At 43.2% G+C, this 13,138-nt stretch overlaps 1 protein-coding gene across 2 annotated transcripts; it reads left to right on the top strand.

The window, feature by feature from the left end:
* The first annotated feature begins 642 nt into the window (after positions 1–642).
* On the top strand, positions 643–12,410 carry ivns1abpa (influenza virus NS1A binding protein a). 2 transcript variants are annotated; one of them, XM_020602784.1, is made up of 15 exons: positions 643–862; positions 4,087–4,376; positions 4,526–4,659; positions 4,818–4,987; positions 5,090–5,165; positions 5,286–5,459; positions 5,860–5,985; positions 7,492–7,602; positions 8,176–8,317; positions 8,454–8,678; positions 9,000–9,121; positions 10,205–10,331; positions 10,445–10,576; positions 10,856–11,029; positions 11,246–12,410. In XM_020602784.1, the coding sequence occupies exons 3-15, from the start codon at positions 4,549–4,551 to the stop codon at positions 11,506–11,508; spliced, it is 1,953 nt and encodes a 650-aa protein (XP_020458440.1). In that variant the 5' UTR covers positions 643–862; positions 4,087–4,376; positions 4,526–4,548; the 3' UTR covers positions 11,509–12,410. The 2 variants fall into 2 exon arrangements, with proteins under 2 accessions (XP_020458440.1, XP_020458441.1); XM_020602785.1 differs by lacking the exon at positions 643–862 and adding an exon at positions 3,705–3,724.
* The last annotated feature ends 728 nt before the right edge of the window (positions 12,411–13,138 follow it).

Genomic DNA, 13,138 nt, shown 5'->3' with positions numbered 1-13,138 from the left:
ACTCACAAATATGCATATGACAAATGGAAAATAAATCTGGCACTTGCATTCAAAAGACAGAAGACACTCAATGTAAAAGAAATAAAAGACATGATAAGGAAAAAGCTGATGAACCTTGTCTAAGTAAAAAAAAGATAAAATCTCCCAACATTAGTGTTTTAGTATAAAAACTCCCCTTTTCTTGTTGAGCTGCAGTGGAAAGATGAAAAAGTTGTAGCTTTGAAAGCTATTTCTTTCATATACATTCAGAACAGCTTTGAGAAGTATTTTTGAATAGAAGGACTGAGTTTTGTCCATTAACACTTCTATTGACAGCACATGAGGAAGGTGCAGCAGGAGGAATTATTGCAACAAGAAAAACCGGTTTCAGTATGTTTTGTATGCTAAGACAGTCTTATAAGCTGTGAATCTCCGCTCTTTGTAAGCAGGCCTACTTCTTTCACCAGTGACTGTGTGCACCATTAGAGGTGGTGAAAGAAGTACTCAGATATTTTACTTAAGTAAAAGTAGTCTCGACTCGGAGGGCACCGCTAAAAACAAGGTGCTGCCAACAACCTGGATTTCATCACTTCATAGTGGAGGGTAGGCGGAGTAATCCGCCCTCTGAAGCCGCGTCACTGGCGGCGTGGCATGCGCATAGCTTTTGTCCGGAGCGCGCTTCTCCGTCACCACTTTGTCGTCAGACCTAGTTCAGGGTACGCAGACAGTGGTTGTGCTTCTCCTACAAAGAGGGAACAAACGCCTAATACTGCCCCCGGAAAGCTGCGCCTGTAGCCACGCTGCGTCTTTGTTCTAATACGAACCAACCAACTCTGAATTCGCATTAAATATGTCTACTATGATTTGTTGTCACAACCCTCAGGTAAGATTTTTCCCTCTCTCCTTGCACATGTTAAAGAGAAAATGGTGCTGGCTGATATTTTGTCTTTGGCGAGCAGCTGTTAACGTGGCAAAGCGGTTAAATCTGTTGTTGGTAATGGTGAATACTACTGCTGCAGCTGTTTTCTAACTAGATATCAAATTTGTGCTTAAAATGGGTAGCAGCTGTTTGTTTGCGCTCGGGCATGGCGGTACCAATGCTCCTTGTTGGCGGGGACAATGACATACAGCCCGCCACTTCCCGCATAACCTTACAGCTAAAACGTTAGTTAATGGCGCGGAGATTAGCTACTTTAGGTCACATTGCCAGCTTATGTTGAGGACAGACATGGGCAAACGACTGATTGTACTCTCCGTGGTTCAGTTAAGCAAGTCAAAGGCCGGCGTGTCCGTCTCGTTGTTCCCAGTCACTAGGTAAGCAGCAGGTTGCTTGGCTAAGAGGCTAACATGCTAACACGCACTAGCTTCCTAGCATCTCCGTATCTCTTCAGGTGACAAGCTTTTGGCTCCAGCTAAATAACTGCTGCTTTCCTAGGAAGCTGAAGTGTGCGTATTGTCTGCAGGAAATTTGAGTTGATTTTCCTGTTGTAAGACTTGCCCACCAGGGGCACCATGTGTAACGTTACATCTTGTCCTTTAGGTGCCATATTGTGTCATTTTATAAGTATTGACATAGTGTAGTGTCTTCTGGCTGCAGGCCCGTTCGTTTAAGCATGGTACAGTTTGACCTACTGGCCTGTTAATCCTTTACTGAAGGTACATGGAATATTCCCGAATAAAACGCTGATGAACTATTAATGATTTTATAAAGAAGAAAATAAATCATTTATCATGCACTTTAAGGCGTAACAATATTCACACTTTTTCCAACTTGCCCGAGCTTTTAAGGGGGGGGGAATTCTGATTTCTCAAATCATGTTTGACCTTTTCATCCTTTCCAATCTGCACAGTGTTTCCCTTCTGCTGATTCTGATTTCTCAAATCATGTTTGACTTTTTCATCCTTTTCAATCTGCACAGTGTTTCCCTTCTGCTGTTTTATTGCCTTTATTCTTTAATGTCACTCCATTAGTTCAATAAGAAAATGGCAAATTTCCACACAAAGACTGGGGTAAGATATCCGCCTATGCCTCTCTTCACCACTGGCATCTAACAAGCATTGATTGTTCAGTGTCAGACCTGCACCTTTGTGTCTGATTAATCAGTTGGTAAATGTTGGTCATGAATCTTGTCCCCATAAGCGATTAAAAGGGTGACCATTTCCCGGAGACGATAATCGGCGGGTGATAAGTGTAACACAGCAGTTTTCATGTGGCCATGCAGACGTCAACTGGTAATGGTGTAAGATTGTTTTATCGGTTTACAGAGGATTATTTAATCTGTGACCAAAGCAGCAGCTCTGTGCTAAAGAAGTATCTAGAGAGCTGAGGGTGTGGCTCAGTGTTGGCTGGAGGAATGAGAGAAAAACAAGGCAGCAGACGAGTGTGGTGGACAGAATCGAGGACTTGAGCCTCCACAAGGACTCTTTTGCCAGATATTGCGTAATGATTCAAAACTGGGTCAGCGTGTTCCTCCATCCACACACAGGCAGTGTGAATTACATCTTTTCATGCCGGCACACACATATATTTGGTATTTATTTAACGAGCATCTCTAGATTTAAAAATCTCAAACACTCAATTCATTGTGATGTGACCTTGTTGTTTGCAAGAATGTGATTGTATACCTTGTATGGGTCTTACATTGTGTAACATTTAACATTGTGTTACATTGTGCTAGAAGATAACCCTCTATCCTGAAGTGAAACCATGCAGTGTACAGAGCAAATGGGCCTGAAGTGTTCATCTTCCAAGAGATAAAAAAAATAATTTTAATAATAAAGCTTTTGTTTCTAGTTCTCATAACTAGAAGGTTGTCATACTTTTTTGAGGAGCAGAAATTTATGTTATGCCCTTTCAGGCTGAATCACTTGCAAGTACTGATATTTTTGCCAACAAATTAGAGGATTTTATGTAGAAAATCTCACACAGTGAATCATGCCCCGGTACTAGAAATGTACCACTGACAGCAGCTACGGTAAGGAGTACATTTTATGTTCAGCAGCTCATAAGCTTTTTTTTTTTAATGAGTTAGAATTACATGTAAGTGGAAACTTGCACTAAGCTTTGCTACCCACAAAAGCCGCACATGGAGTGTGGATACGGTTTTGGACTGTGGGGCAGCTACTGTGGTCGGCCTTGTCTTCTCTCCCCAAGTGAGATGGTAATAAAACTGTTGGGATTACCATGTAATTTATTTATAGTGCTACAGCCTGCAGATGGCCTGATGTTGATGTGGTTAGATGCAGAATTAATGTAAATTGTGTCATCTTCTAATGTGACGATTTTGTTGGTACAAGTGTTTTCCTTTGCACTATCCAGGGCTTTATAATGAGTGAAATCCAAATGCAGAATAAAGTATCCTGAGATGGATTGATCTCTGGATGTGACATGTAAATTTGGGTGGAGCTTGTGGGCTACAGTTGCAGGGTGTATGGAGTACTTAGTACCTAAGAGGCCAACCAGAATCCAGAGTGCAGTCAGGCAGTTGCATTAAAAAAACAGACCGTCCTTCTGTCTCAGAAGCGTCTGGCAATGGAAATGTTGTTCCCTCCTACCTTTTCCTATAGGTCAGCGTTTAATGAATGGGTTCCTACAGGGAGGAGCTGGCCAGAGGGGCTAATGGCATTGGACAGCGATGGAGTGGCCTTTCCTCAGGAGAGAGTAGAAATAGAGCTGAAGGCATGAGATGAATTAACAGTCTTGCTTGGCCTGGTGGGATGTAGCAGCAGGTGTGGAGATTTAAAGGTGCTAAATGAGAGCAGGGCACATGCATGAGCTTAGCTGCCAGTGCCGTGTGCCCCTACAGCACATTTGGATAATGCTGTGTATCCTGAGTTAGTTGAGTCTATTCTTGAAATTTTTATGCATAGGTGGAATATGGAAGCCATGTGAGCTTTACTGCTGTGCAAATGTTTGGCCTGTGAAGAAGAAGGAAGGCAGTGTTCTTAACTATCATCCTGTGCACAAGCTTTTCTTGATTTACCACAAGGAACTGGCTCATGCAGGCGTCGCTTGTGTCCAAAGAACAGACGGCATCAATTCCTTATGAGTCATTTGTTCTTTCTGTGCTTAAAAAAATAATTTCCCTTTTTTCTGTTTTCCTCTAGGTTATAATGTACGACCAACACAGAATAAGTACAACTCTATAGCCAACGGGATCCCGAGGACTTGATTACAGTCACTTCAAGCCTGATAGTTTGCCCGTGCGACTGCCCCCCTTCTCTCTTCTGCTCACGTCTGTGTAGTCAACTGGCATTTCTTCTGACAAGTTCCCTTCCCTCTCCTTGGGTGAAGAAGACTTAGTACCTCTGTGATCTTGGTCTGCTTCACCTGTTGCCTACCTTTGGTTCCTGCTCTAGCTGTGGTGCTTTCTTGGATTTGCATTATTCTTGATCACGTAAGACCTTAACTAGTGCATAGGGCAGATTACAATACACCTTGCACATCACATGCACCTTACTCTATAATCTTCTCTGTTATCAGTTAATAAATCCAGCTATTACCGCTTTTCTCAGCATGAATATATTTCTTATCTTTCCTCCGCAGACACACCATCAAAATTGACCAAGATGATCCCAAACGGTTATTTGACCTTTCAGGATGAGAGTTTCTTGGATTCCACCGTGGCCAAAATGAATGCTCTGAGAAAGACTGGCCAGTTCTGCGATGTTAGACTGCAGGTATGGTTTAATGCAAACACACACACGACCCGGGCCATGTGTGAGTAAGGGATAAAATGAAGAGCATGTTTCAATTGACCCTGACACAGTGTTTTGTTGCAGTTGTCAAACTAGTTCTCTTCAGCTAATTTGAAGTGCTTGTTGTCTTCTCTCGCCAGGTGTGTGGCCATGAATTGATGGCTCACCGTGCTGTTCTGGCTTGCTGCAGCCCCTACTTGTTTGAGATCTTTAATAGTGACGCCGAGCCTCATGGAGTCTCTCATGTCACTTTTGAGGACTTGGACCCAGAGGCAGTGGAGATCTTGCTCAACTATGCCTATACTGCTCAGTCAGTGGCACCTTTTGACCTTTTAGTTGTCACTGCAAGTTTTCATTATAAAATTAATAACTTTTAAATATTAACATTATTTATTTTCTGGGTATAATACAGGCTAAAGGCAGACAAAGAGCTGGTCAAGGATGTTTACTCTGCAGCCAAAAGGTTCAAGATGGAGCGAGTCAAACAGGTATATTGTTGTGTGCCTCAAATCCAGACAGACGTCCTGGGGGAGCGCTAAAGAGAGAGTATTAACTTCAAAATGTAGAAATAAACTATGTAATTTACTCTAATAGCTCTCCCTCCACAGATTTGTGGTGACTACCTGCTGTCTAAGATGGATCCCCAGAACGCCATCTCCTTTCGTAACTTTGCCAGCTCTATGGTAGACGGCAGAGTTTTGGCCAAGGTGGATGCTTTCATCCAGGACCATCTGCTGGAAGTGTCTGAACAGGAGGACTTCCTCAAACTTCCCCGCCTCAAGGTAACTGCTTGAATTTGCATAGATGTCAAAGTATTTAGTAGTTTCTTTGCTCTAGAAAAAAAAAAATCCAATGGCTAGTATTCTAATTAATTAAATGGGACAAGTCAAATCAGTCTTTCTTTTGGGATGTTTAAATACCCTTCTAGTCACTAATAATGAAAACCTTCATAGGCAGCCATTATGCATTTTAGTTGTCACCTTGCTATCCCTGCATATTTCCAGCAATCAAAGTAACAAATCAAATGTTGCCCAGGCTCAGGTAAACTGGTAATCAGCCAGTAAGCTCAAGTTTCCTGGTGTGCATTAAAGGCCATGGTATTAATTTCATCAGTTATGCATTCCCTTTATTTGTGCTGTGTATGAATCTAACTCCTGATTCACCCCCTTTGTGTGTTTCCAGTTAGAAGTAATGGTAGAAGACAACCTGACCCTACCCAGCAACGGCAAGCTGTACTCGAAGGTGCTCAGCTGGGTGCAGCGTAGCCTTTGGGAGAACGGAGACCAACTGGAACGACTGATGGAGGAGGTCAGTACCAGGGAATGCAATTATCACCCCAGATCTTCATTACTGCGCCCCCCCAACTCCTCCTGTTTTTGACGTAAAAAAGTCATTAAGGGGGCTGAACTAGGCATGCCAATGTCATGCTGCTATGTCAGGATTGTTCTTGTTTCCCCTCTGATTTGAGTTTTTGCAGTAAGAAACTCTGTACCCCTGAACCATACTACAAAGTAGAGGTGAGCTCAAAAGAGGTGCTGCTTGCTCGTTTTTTTTTGTTTTGTTTTGTTTCCGCTGTTCTCCTTTGGGTGTGTGTTTGGTTTACATACAACCCAATCTCAGTATTACAGTGCTCTTCTCCTCTGAAACAGAAAACCGAAGGTTGTCTAAGGTCTGATCTATGATTCTGCTGTCTCACTGCCACTATACTATCTGAACAGGTGCTTGTTTGTTGCTCCAGCACTAACAGGCACTCCTCCCCATTGATTTATCTCTCCTGTAGGTTAGTAGCAGCAGCAGCAGGAGACCAGACTGAGGAGCCAGGACTGGGCCACCGGGGTAATGAGTCAGAGAAAAGAGGGGGAGGAGAGGAGTGCTACTGCCTCTCAGCAGCCTCTCTTTGCAGCCAAGCAACACTGTGCTTCCATCTGTCCATGCTACACATACAGATGCATCCCATTTCTGCATTTATGACAACACATAGCTCATAAACCTTTAGCAAGAAATGCATCAAATTCAGTTTCCCTTTGCTGCATGTAATTGTATATTCTCATACAGGCATACCTATCCACTGGCACATTCAAAAACCACTCAAATTAGGCATTGGACAGAAAACAGCATTGCACATGGTGATTGGTTGAATATAATTTCATTGGACTACAAATTAATTATTAATCTTCCAGGTGAATTTAACATTTCCAGCAACTCTCAGTAATATCACAGGAGCTTTTTGCTTTTCTCTTCTAAAACTTTCCCTTGAAATGAGCGGCTGAGTGACTTCAACACATTTCCTCACTGTATTTGTCTGGCCTCAACAGAACATGTGGTTTTGCCTTTACTTCTGGTTGGGTTTAACATATTATGAGCTGACATTCAAGCATTAGCTTGATAGTTGTAAAAACGGTGCTACTGTGACAGCCTTTGTCGTAGCCATCACAGTGACAAACCTCCTAAGCTAGAGGAGCAGTTTGCAAGCAGCCGGCGGAAAGAGGCCCACATGCAGCCCCCCTCCCCCCCTCTTCATTCTTCAGAGAAGATCTTTCCAGATGCAGCTTCTCCTTCTTCACCAGCTCCCTCTTTTTTTTTTGACATGCAAATTAAGGAGAGCCACTGTCCGATACCTTCTTGTGCCACTCTGCAGTGGTAACATGTCTTTTTAAAGGACTCAAGCAACTGAAGATCCAGACCTTTCTCCCTTCCCCCATTCTTCTTCACAGTTCTGCCTCCCTCCTTCTCCCCTACTCCCCATTATGCTGGGGCTCTGTGTGTTGCCATGGAGACAGCCACATGGGTGTGTTGTTGCTGTTTGTCTTTCAGGTGCAAACGCTGTACTACTCACCTGACCATAAGCTGGTGGATGGAGGGCTGCTGATTGAGGGGCACACTGAGGTGTTTGGTGGCGAGGAGGACCACCTCCAGTTTGTGCAGGTACTCAACAGCTTGTGCCTGGCTTCACTGTAATGAAGTCTCTACCGCAGTCTGTGTAGACTTGGCAGCGTGTAGCTTCACTGTACAGCTTGTGCCTGGCCATGCATAAAAATACTGCCCAGCCTGTGCCCGGCTAGATGAAGATACAGCTCATTTAATACCACAATTTTAGCTATAAAGTATCAACTAATGTGTGTGGGTTAGCAAGAAATGAGCTATGATGCCTGCCTGGCTATGCTGTTGAGTATATTAAAACCACATTTAGATTTTTAAGCCAATCTCAACTTGTTGAACATGGGCAGTGATGGCTCTTCCTGCTTGTGTACCCTCTGTAGTTACTGAAGCGTGTGCTGTAAGATCTGATTGTAGCGTGGTCTGAGACTGTAGACTGCAGTTCTGTTGCCTTCAGATGGTGCAAGATTTCACTACATAGTTGGACATGGTTCATTATGTCATGTCCGCTTTAAACAAGCTGGATCATAGTGTAGGGTTGGGTAGGATACGCTGGTGTAGGCAACTGTGGAAGGCCTGTGGCGCAAGCTTGGCTTCTGTAGCTGCACTGTGCTCTTACAGAAGAAACCTGTACGGGAGAGCACCCAGAGACAGATGAGCTGCAGCTCCTCAGGAAGCACGTCACCCTCCAACCAAGCAGCAAATGCCCCCAAACAAACTGCCAGGAGAGAGTGGAAGTACATCGCCTCTGAGAAGACCACAGGTAAGAGTTTATAAACTACATTATTTGTCACAGACTAGTAGAGTTAGATTTGGTTATTTTTCTCCACAGTTATGAACTTAATCTCAAATTTTCTCTCCCCCCTCAAGTGACTAACTATCTTAAATCTTTCCTGCAGACAACACCTACCTGTGTCTGGCTGTGCTGGATGGTGTGCTGTGTGTGATCTTTTTGCGTAGTCGCAGCAGTCCTCAGACCTCTCCGTCTGCCACCCCCTGCCTGATGAAGAGCCTCAGCTTCGAGGCCCAGCCTGAGGAGTTGGAGGAGCAGCCGCTCTCACCCATGCATTATGCGCGCTCTGGCCTGGGCACCGTAGCCCTGAATGGAAGACTCATTGCAGTAGGTGGGTGCTAAACAGGATTATACACAGTATAAATTTTGTTTAGAAAACCATCTGGACATCATAAGCCAACAAAGGTCCATGTGATTAAGTATACAGCTCAATAACTGAGGGTGTAGTTGCGCTTAAATATACAGTGACAAACTAACCTGGAGGTGCTCACTTCACCTTGTGTAGCCTGAGCCGAAACTTGGTCTTTGTCAAACTTAAGCTGTTTTAGTAAGGCTGCCAATTTACTTTCAGCTGAAATATGGGGGATTATGTTATAAAAGGCAACACGGCACATCCTAAGTTTGACCTTGGTGCATAATCTCGATCCTGCAGGAGGCTACAACAGAGAGGAGTGTCTGAGGACTGTGGAATGTTATGACCCCATAGAGGACCGCTGGAACTTCATTGCGCCCATGCGGACTCCGAGGGCTCGATTCCAGATGGCTGTTCTCATGGTACGGTTGGATAGTCATCTTTATCTTAGATTTGTTGACTTTACAATAAACTGACACTGAGTATTGGCCTTGGGGTGCACCTGTACACTGTTTAAACGGGTGTCTTGTACAAACACATACATACCAAATCCCTGTCCAAATACCGTATTTTCCGGACTATAAGTCGCTCCTGAGTATACGTCGCACCAGCCAAAAAATGCATAATGAAGAAGAAAAAAACATATATAAGTCGCACTGGACTATAAGTCGCACTTTTTGGGGGAAATATATTTCATAAAATCAGAGACCAAGAACATACATTTCATCTTGAAAGGCAAGTTATCTTAAAAGACTGACTTCACTCAAAAATGTTTATTTTTATAACCCATAAATAACGTTGCACGACTAGACTGACTGCTGTAGTTGCATAGTTTTGTTACTAACAGACTGTTTTCATATTCCTCTGCTGAAGGGGTGGGTGGTGGTATTGGATCCCAAAAAAATCTGTTTTAAAGAAGCTCCAGCAGACTGGATTTGTGGTGCTTCAAATTTGGTTCGTGGGTTTTCTGGACTTCAGGGGAAACATGATCTCTGGTCTTTTCGCCAGCAGGCACCCTGAGTGCTGTGGTTAGCCAGCTGCTATAAATGACAGTCTCAAATTTCTCTGTTACTAGGTTGCATTTTGCATTAATCAACAAACAAAAATAAACATACTGGCATATCAACGTTATGACACACTTGCTGCAGCCTGCTTCTGTGTGAACTACAAACTAGGGGTGTACCTGACCAAGAATACTTATCAGTAATCAAATGCAAAAGAGGGATGGGAACATATTTCTGAGCATTTAAAAATCAATAATGATGACTGCATATGATGCAAGTTTTAAATTGCAACCTATTTTACTTGCTAATATATAATGTTGGGCTGCCATGTATAGATTTGTTTGTGTGCCGGCTTTTACATCGCTAAAGAATATAATGTATATTTATGATTCCTCATTCGTTAGTAGGTTAAATTTACAAAACGACCAGACTTCAGATGCATGGGGGTAAGTGCCAGGTGGTTGTTTCATTGAATGACTTTTTCATTTACGCCCTTCACAGGGTCAGCTGTATGTGATTGGGGGTTCAAATGGACATTCTGATGAGCTGAGCTGCGGGGAGACATACGATCCACACGCTGATGAGTGGGCTCAAGTGCCAGAGCTGAGGACAAACCGCTGCAATGCAGGTGAGACCCTCCTGTGAGGACTCATTAACTTACTGTTGCATATAATAACCTCTAAAGAAAAATGAGGTAACTCCTTTAACTAATTAACTCCTTACTCTCTGCTGTGTTTAAAGGTGTCTGTTCCTTGAACAACAAACTTTATGTTGTGGGAGGGTCAGACCCCTGTGGGCAGAAGGGCCTGAAGAACTGTGACGCTTTTGACCCTGTGACCAAAACCTGGTCCAACTGTGCCTCCCTTAACATCAGTGCGTGCCCACTCATACACTCAGCAAAACATTTTATTACAATTGATACACATAGCATTAAACCACAGGTGTAAAGATAAATGTTTTTGGCTAACACATGTTTAATGTAAGTGATCCTTTAATTATTCTTTCTGGGGAAAAAAGGGATTGTTGGAGCGGACAGCGAATTACATTTCAGAATGAGACCAAAAGTAGGATCATAGTCCGCCAGAGAAAAGTTTCTGTTCTTGTAGCCAGAAGGAAGATGAGAAGTTGGCATTAATTTAAGTGTGTTTTCAGGGAGGCACCAGGTAGTGGTGTGTGAGTTGGATGGCTTCATGTATGCGATTGGAGGGGCGGAGTCGTGGAACTGCCTGAACAGTGTGGAACGCTATAACCCAGAGAACAACACCTGGACCCTGATAGCCCCCATGAACGTGGCTCGCAGGGGGGCCGGCGTTGCCGTCCATGCAGGTAGGCCCATGACAATGCATGGTATGATGGAAACACTGGAATTAAATACTGCCTCTGCGAGTTGCAGTTCTATGGGAGCTTCTGAAGCGCAAGGAACAAATCAGTGACTTGATGCTTCCAGACAAAAAAATTCAAATTTAAGTGAAGGTTTTTTTTTTTCCCTCTTTTGCATAATGCAGTAATTCTGACAGGTTTGATGTTTCTCACTGTTTCCAGGCAAACTGTTTGTTGTCGGCGGCTTTGACGGCTCCCACGCCCTCCGCTGTGTGGAGATGTACGACCCTGCCCACAACGAGTGGAGGATGCTGGGTAGCATGACATCTTCACGCAGTAACGCAGGCGTGGCCATGCTGGGTGGAACCATCTACGCTGTGGGTGGCTTTGATGGCAACGAGTTCCTCAATACAATGGAGGTCTACAACCCTGAGACGGACAAGTGGAACGACTGTGCCAAGGCCCTGTCTGCCCTCTCTGACTAAAGAGGGGGAAGAGAGGGAGATGGGAGTTCCAGTGCTTCACCTCGTTTCCAAACTAACAGGCTTAGTGACGTAATCGTGTTTCGTGATGTTCTGTGTGTATGAGCGAATATGTGTGGGTGGGGATTAGGATGTTGGGTTGAGGGGTCTTCAGTGAAGACTGATAGGTGGGTGGGGTGGGGGGTTGCCCAAAGCAACATGTCGCCTTTGCATATTACATATGTTTGTTTTTTTGTTTTTTTTTGCTGTATATATTTGGTTTCTTTCTCAATTTTTGTCACATGCCAACATTTAATACACATTTAGTGCTTTTGTTCTTCTTGGAACTGAAAGGTTTGTTAATTCTGGTGAGGGTTTTTAGAAGAGTTGGCTTCTTCTGATTACTTTGGAAGGTGGTGGTATGGAGTGGTGATAGGCTTTTCAAAGTAAAATTTTATTTAAGATTTCTGTTGTGGAAATGTAATTTTGCTCACGCATGTTAAGGGTCGGTTGTTTGAAGCCTTAATCGGAGTGCGACCTGAAACAGTCGGCTTTTTGTCATTTTAAACAAGCTGGATTGCTTTTTGATTCATAAATGGCCTTTTTTTTTTTTATATATTTTTATACACTGCTGATTTACCAATAAAACTAAAAGTAGGAGCAAGCAGCGTAAGCCGAATCTAACCAGTGCCAACTTCTTTTTTTTGTGTGTGCGCAAACACCACATGTACAAACATGCTTCTAACCAAACTTTTGTTATTGTGGTTTAACAAACTGATGTATGTAGGGATGCAGTTTACTGAAGAAACTTTTCCCCCTTTTGTGTTTAAAGTGTCAGGCATTGGCAGATTTCTTCTGGAAAGAATGTTAGTGAGAAAATTAACACATTTGTATCATTTCTTAACTAATAAATCATTTAAATCTCAGTTTGGTCTTCAGCCTACTTAATGCTTGTCAGTTTGTTATTAAGGTAGTATTTTGTTTGAGAACTGACTTCGAGGGCACTTGTATGGTTGCACTATAGCTTTTTCATTTTTAAGAACTAGAACTAAACACAAGATGCTAAACTACCAAAAGCTGTTCTGCTGTCTCCAAGAAGAGATGCTGCCACCTCATCTGCTTTTGGGGTGAAAACTTAATGTCCAGGTCAGAGCTGTCTAAAGGCGCTTTTCCATCACTTGATACGGACTCGACTCTACATGCTTTTGGTACCAGGCGCTTTGTTTTCCACTACAGACGGTCCCCTCTCAGTGTAGCTGGTTGTCATGGCAACACCACATTAACACAGTAACCGTGGAGGACATTGAAGGTATGCTGCTCCAGATTCTTGTTATATGGCTGTTTTGAGTTAGTAAAGTGGTTAGCATTAAATAACTGCTTTTCAAAATGGTGCATTCTTTGTTCCAGGACTTCTCGTGTTGATGCAATTTCTGAGCAATCGCTAGTCTGCTGTATTTACATGTCACCATTTGATAATGCCTCTGCTCACTTCGACCCTCGACAGCAGTGATTCCAAAAATAGTACCGGGTACTATTCCCAACATTTGATGGAAAAACAAATGAGGCGAGTTGAATTAAGCTGGTACCAGGTGGAACAGAGGCTGTTCTACTAAGCCGAGTTGTTTTCTGCTCCTTTTAAGTGTCTTTCAGGGAC

This window comes from Monopterus albus, unplaced genomic scaffold (assembly GCF_001952655.1).
Source record: "Monopterus albus unplaced genomic scaffold, M_albus_1.0 scaffold58.1, whole genome shotgun sequence".
Taxonomy (NCBI): Eukaryota; Metazoa; Chordata; class Actinopteri; order Synbranchiformes; family Synbranchidae; genus Monopterus; species Monopterus albus.
This window is presented reverse-complemented; position numbering and strand designations above follow the sequence as displayed.

Coding starts and splice junctions, on each gene's coding strand:
- ivns1abpa (XM_020602784.1), top strand. CDS start 4,549: ATGATCCCAAACGGTTATTTGACCTTTCAGGATGAGAGTTTCTTGGAT. Junction 4,988..5,089: donor AACTATGCCTATACTGCTCA/GTCAGTGGCACC, acceptor GGTATAATACAG/GCTAAAGGCAGACAAAGAGC. Junction 10,332..10,444: donor GACAAACCGCTGCAATGCAG/GTGAGACCCTCC, acceptor CTGTGTTTAAAG/GTGTCTGTTCCTTGAACAAC.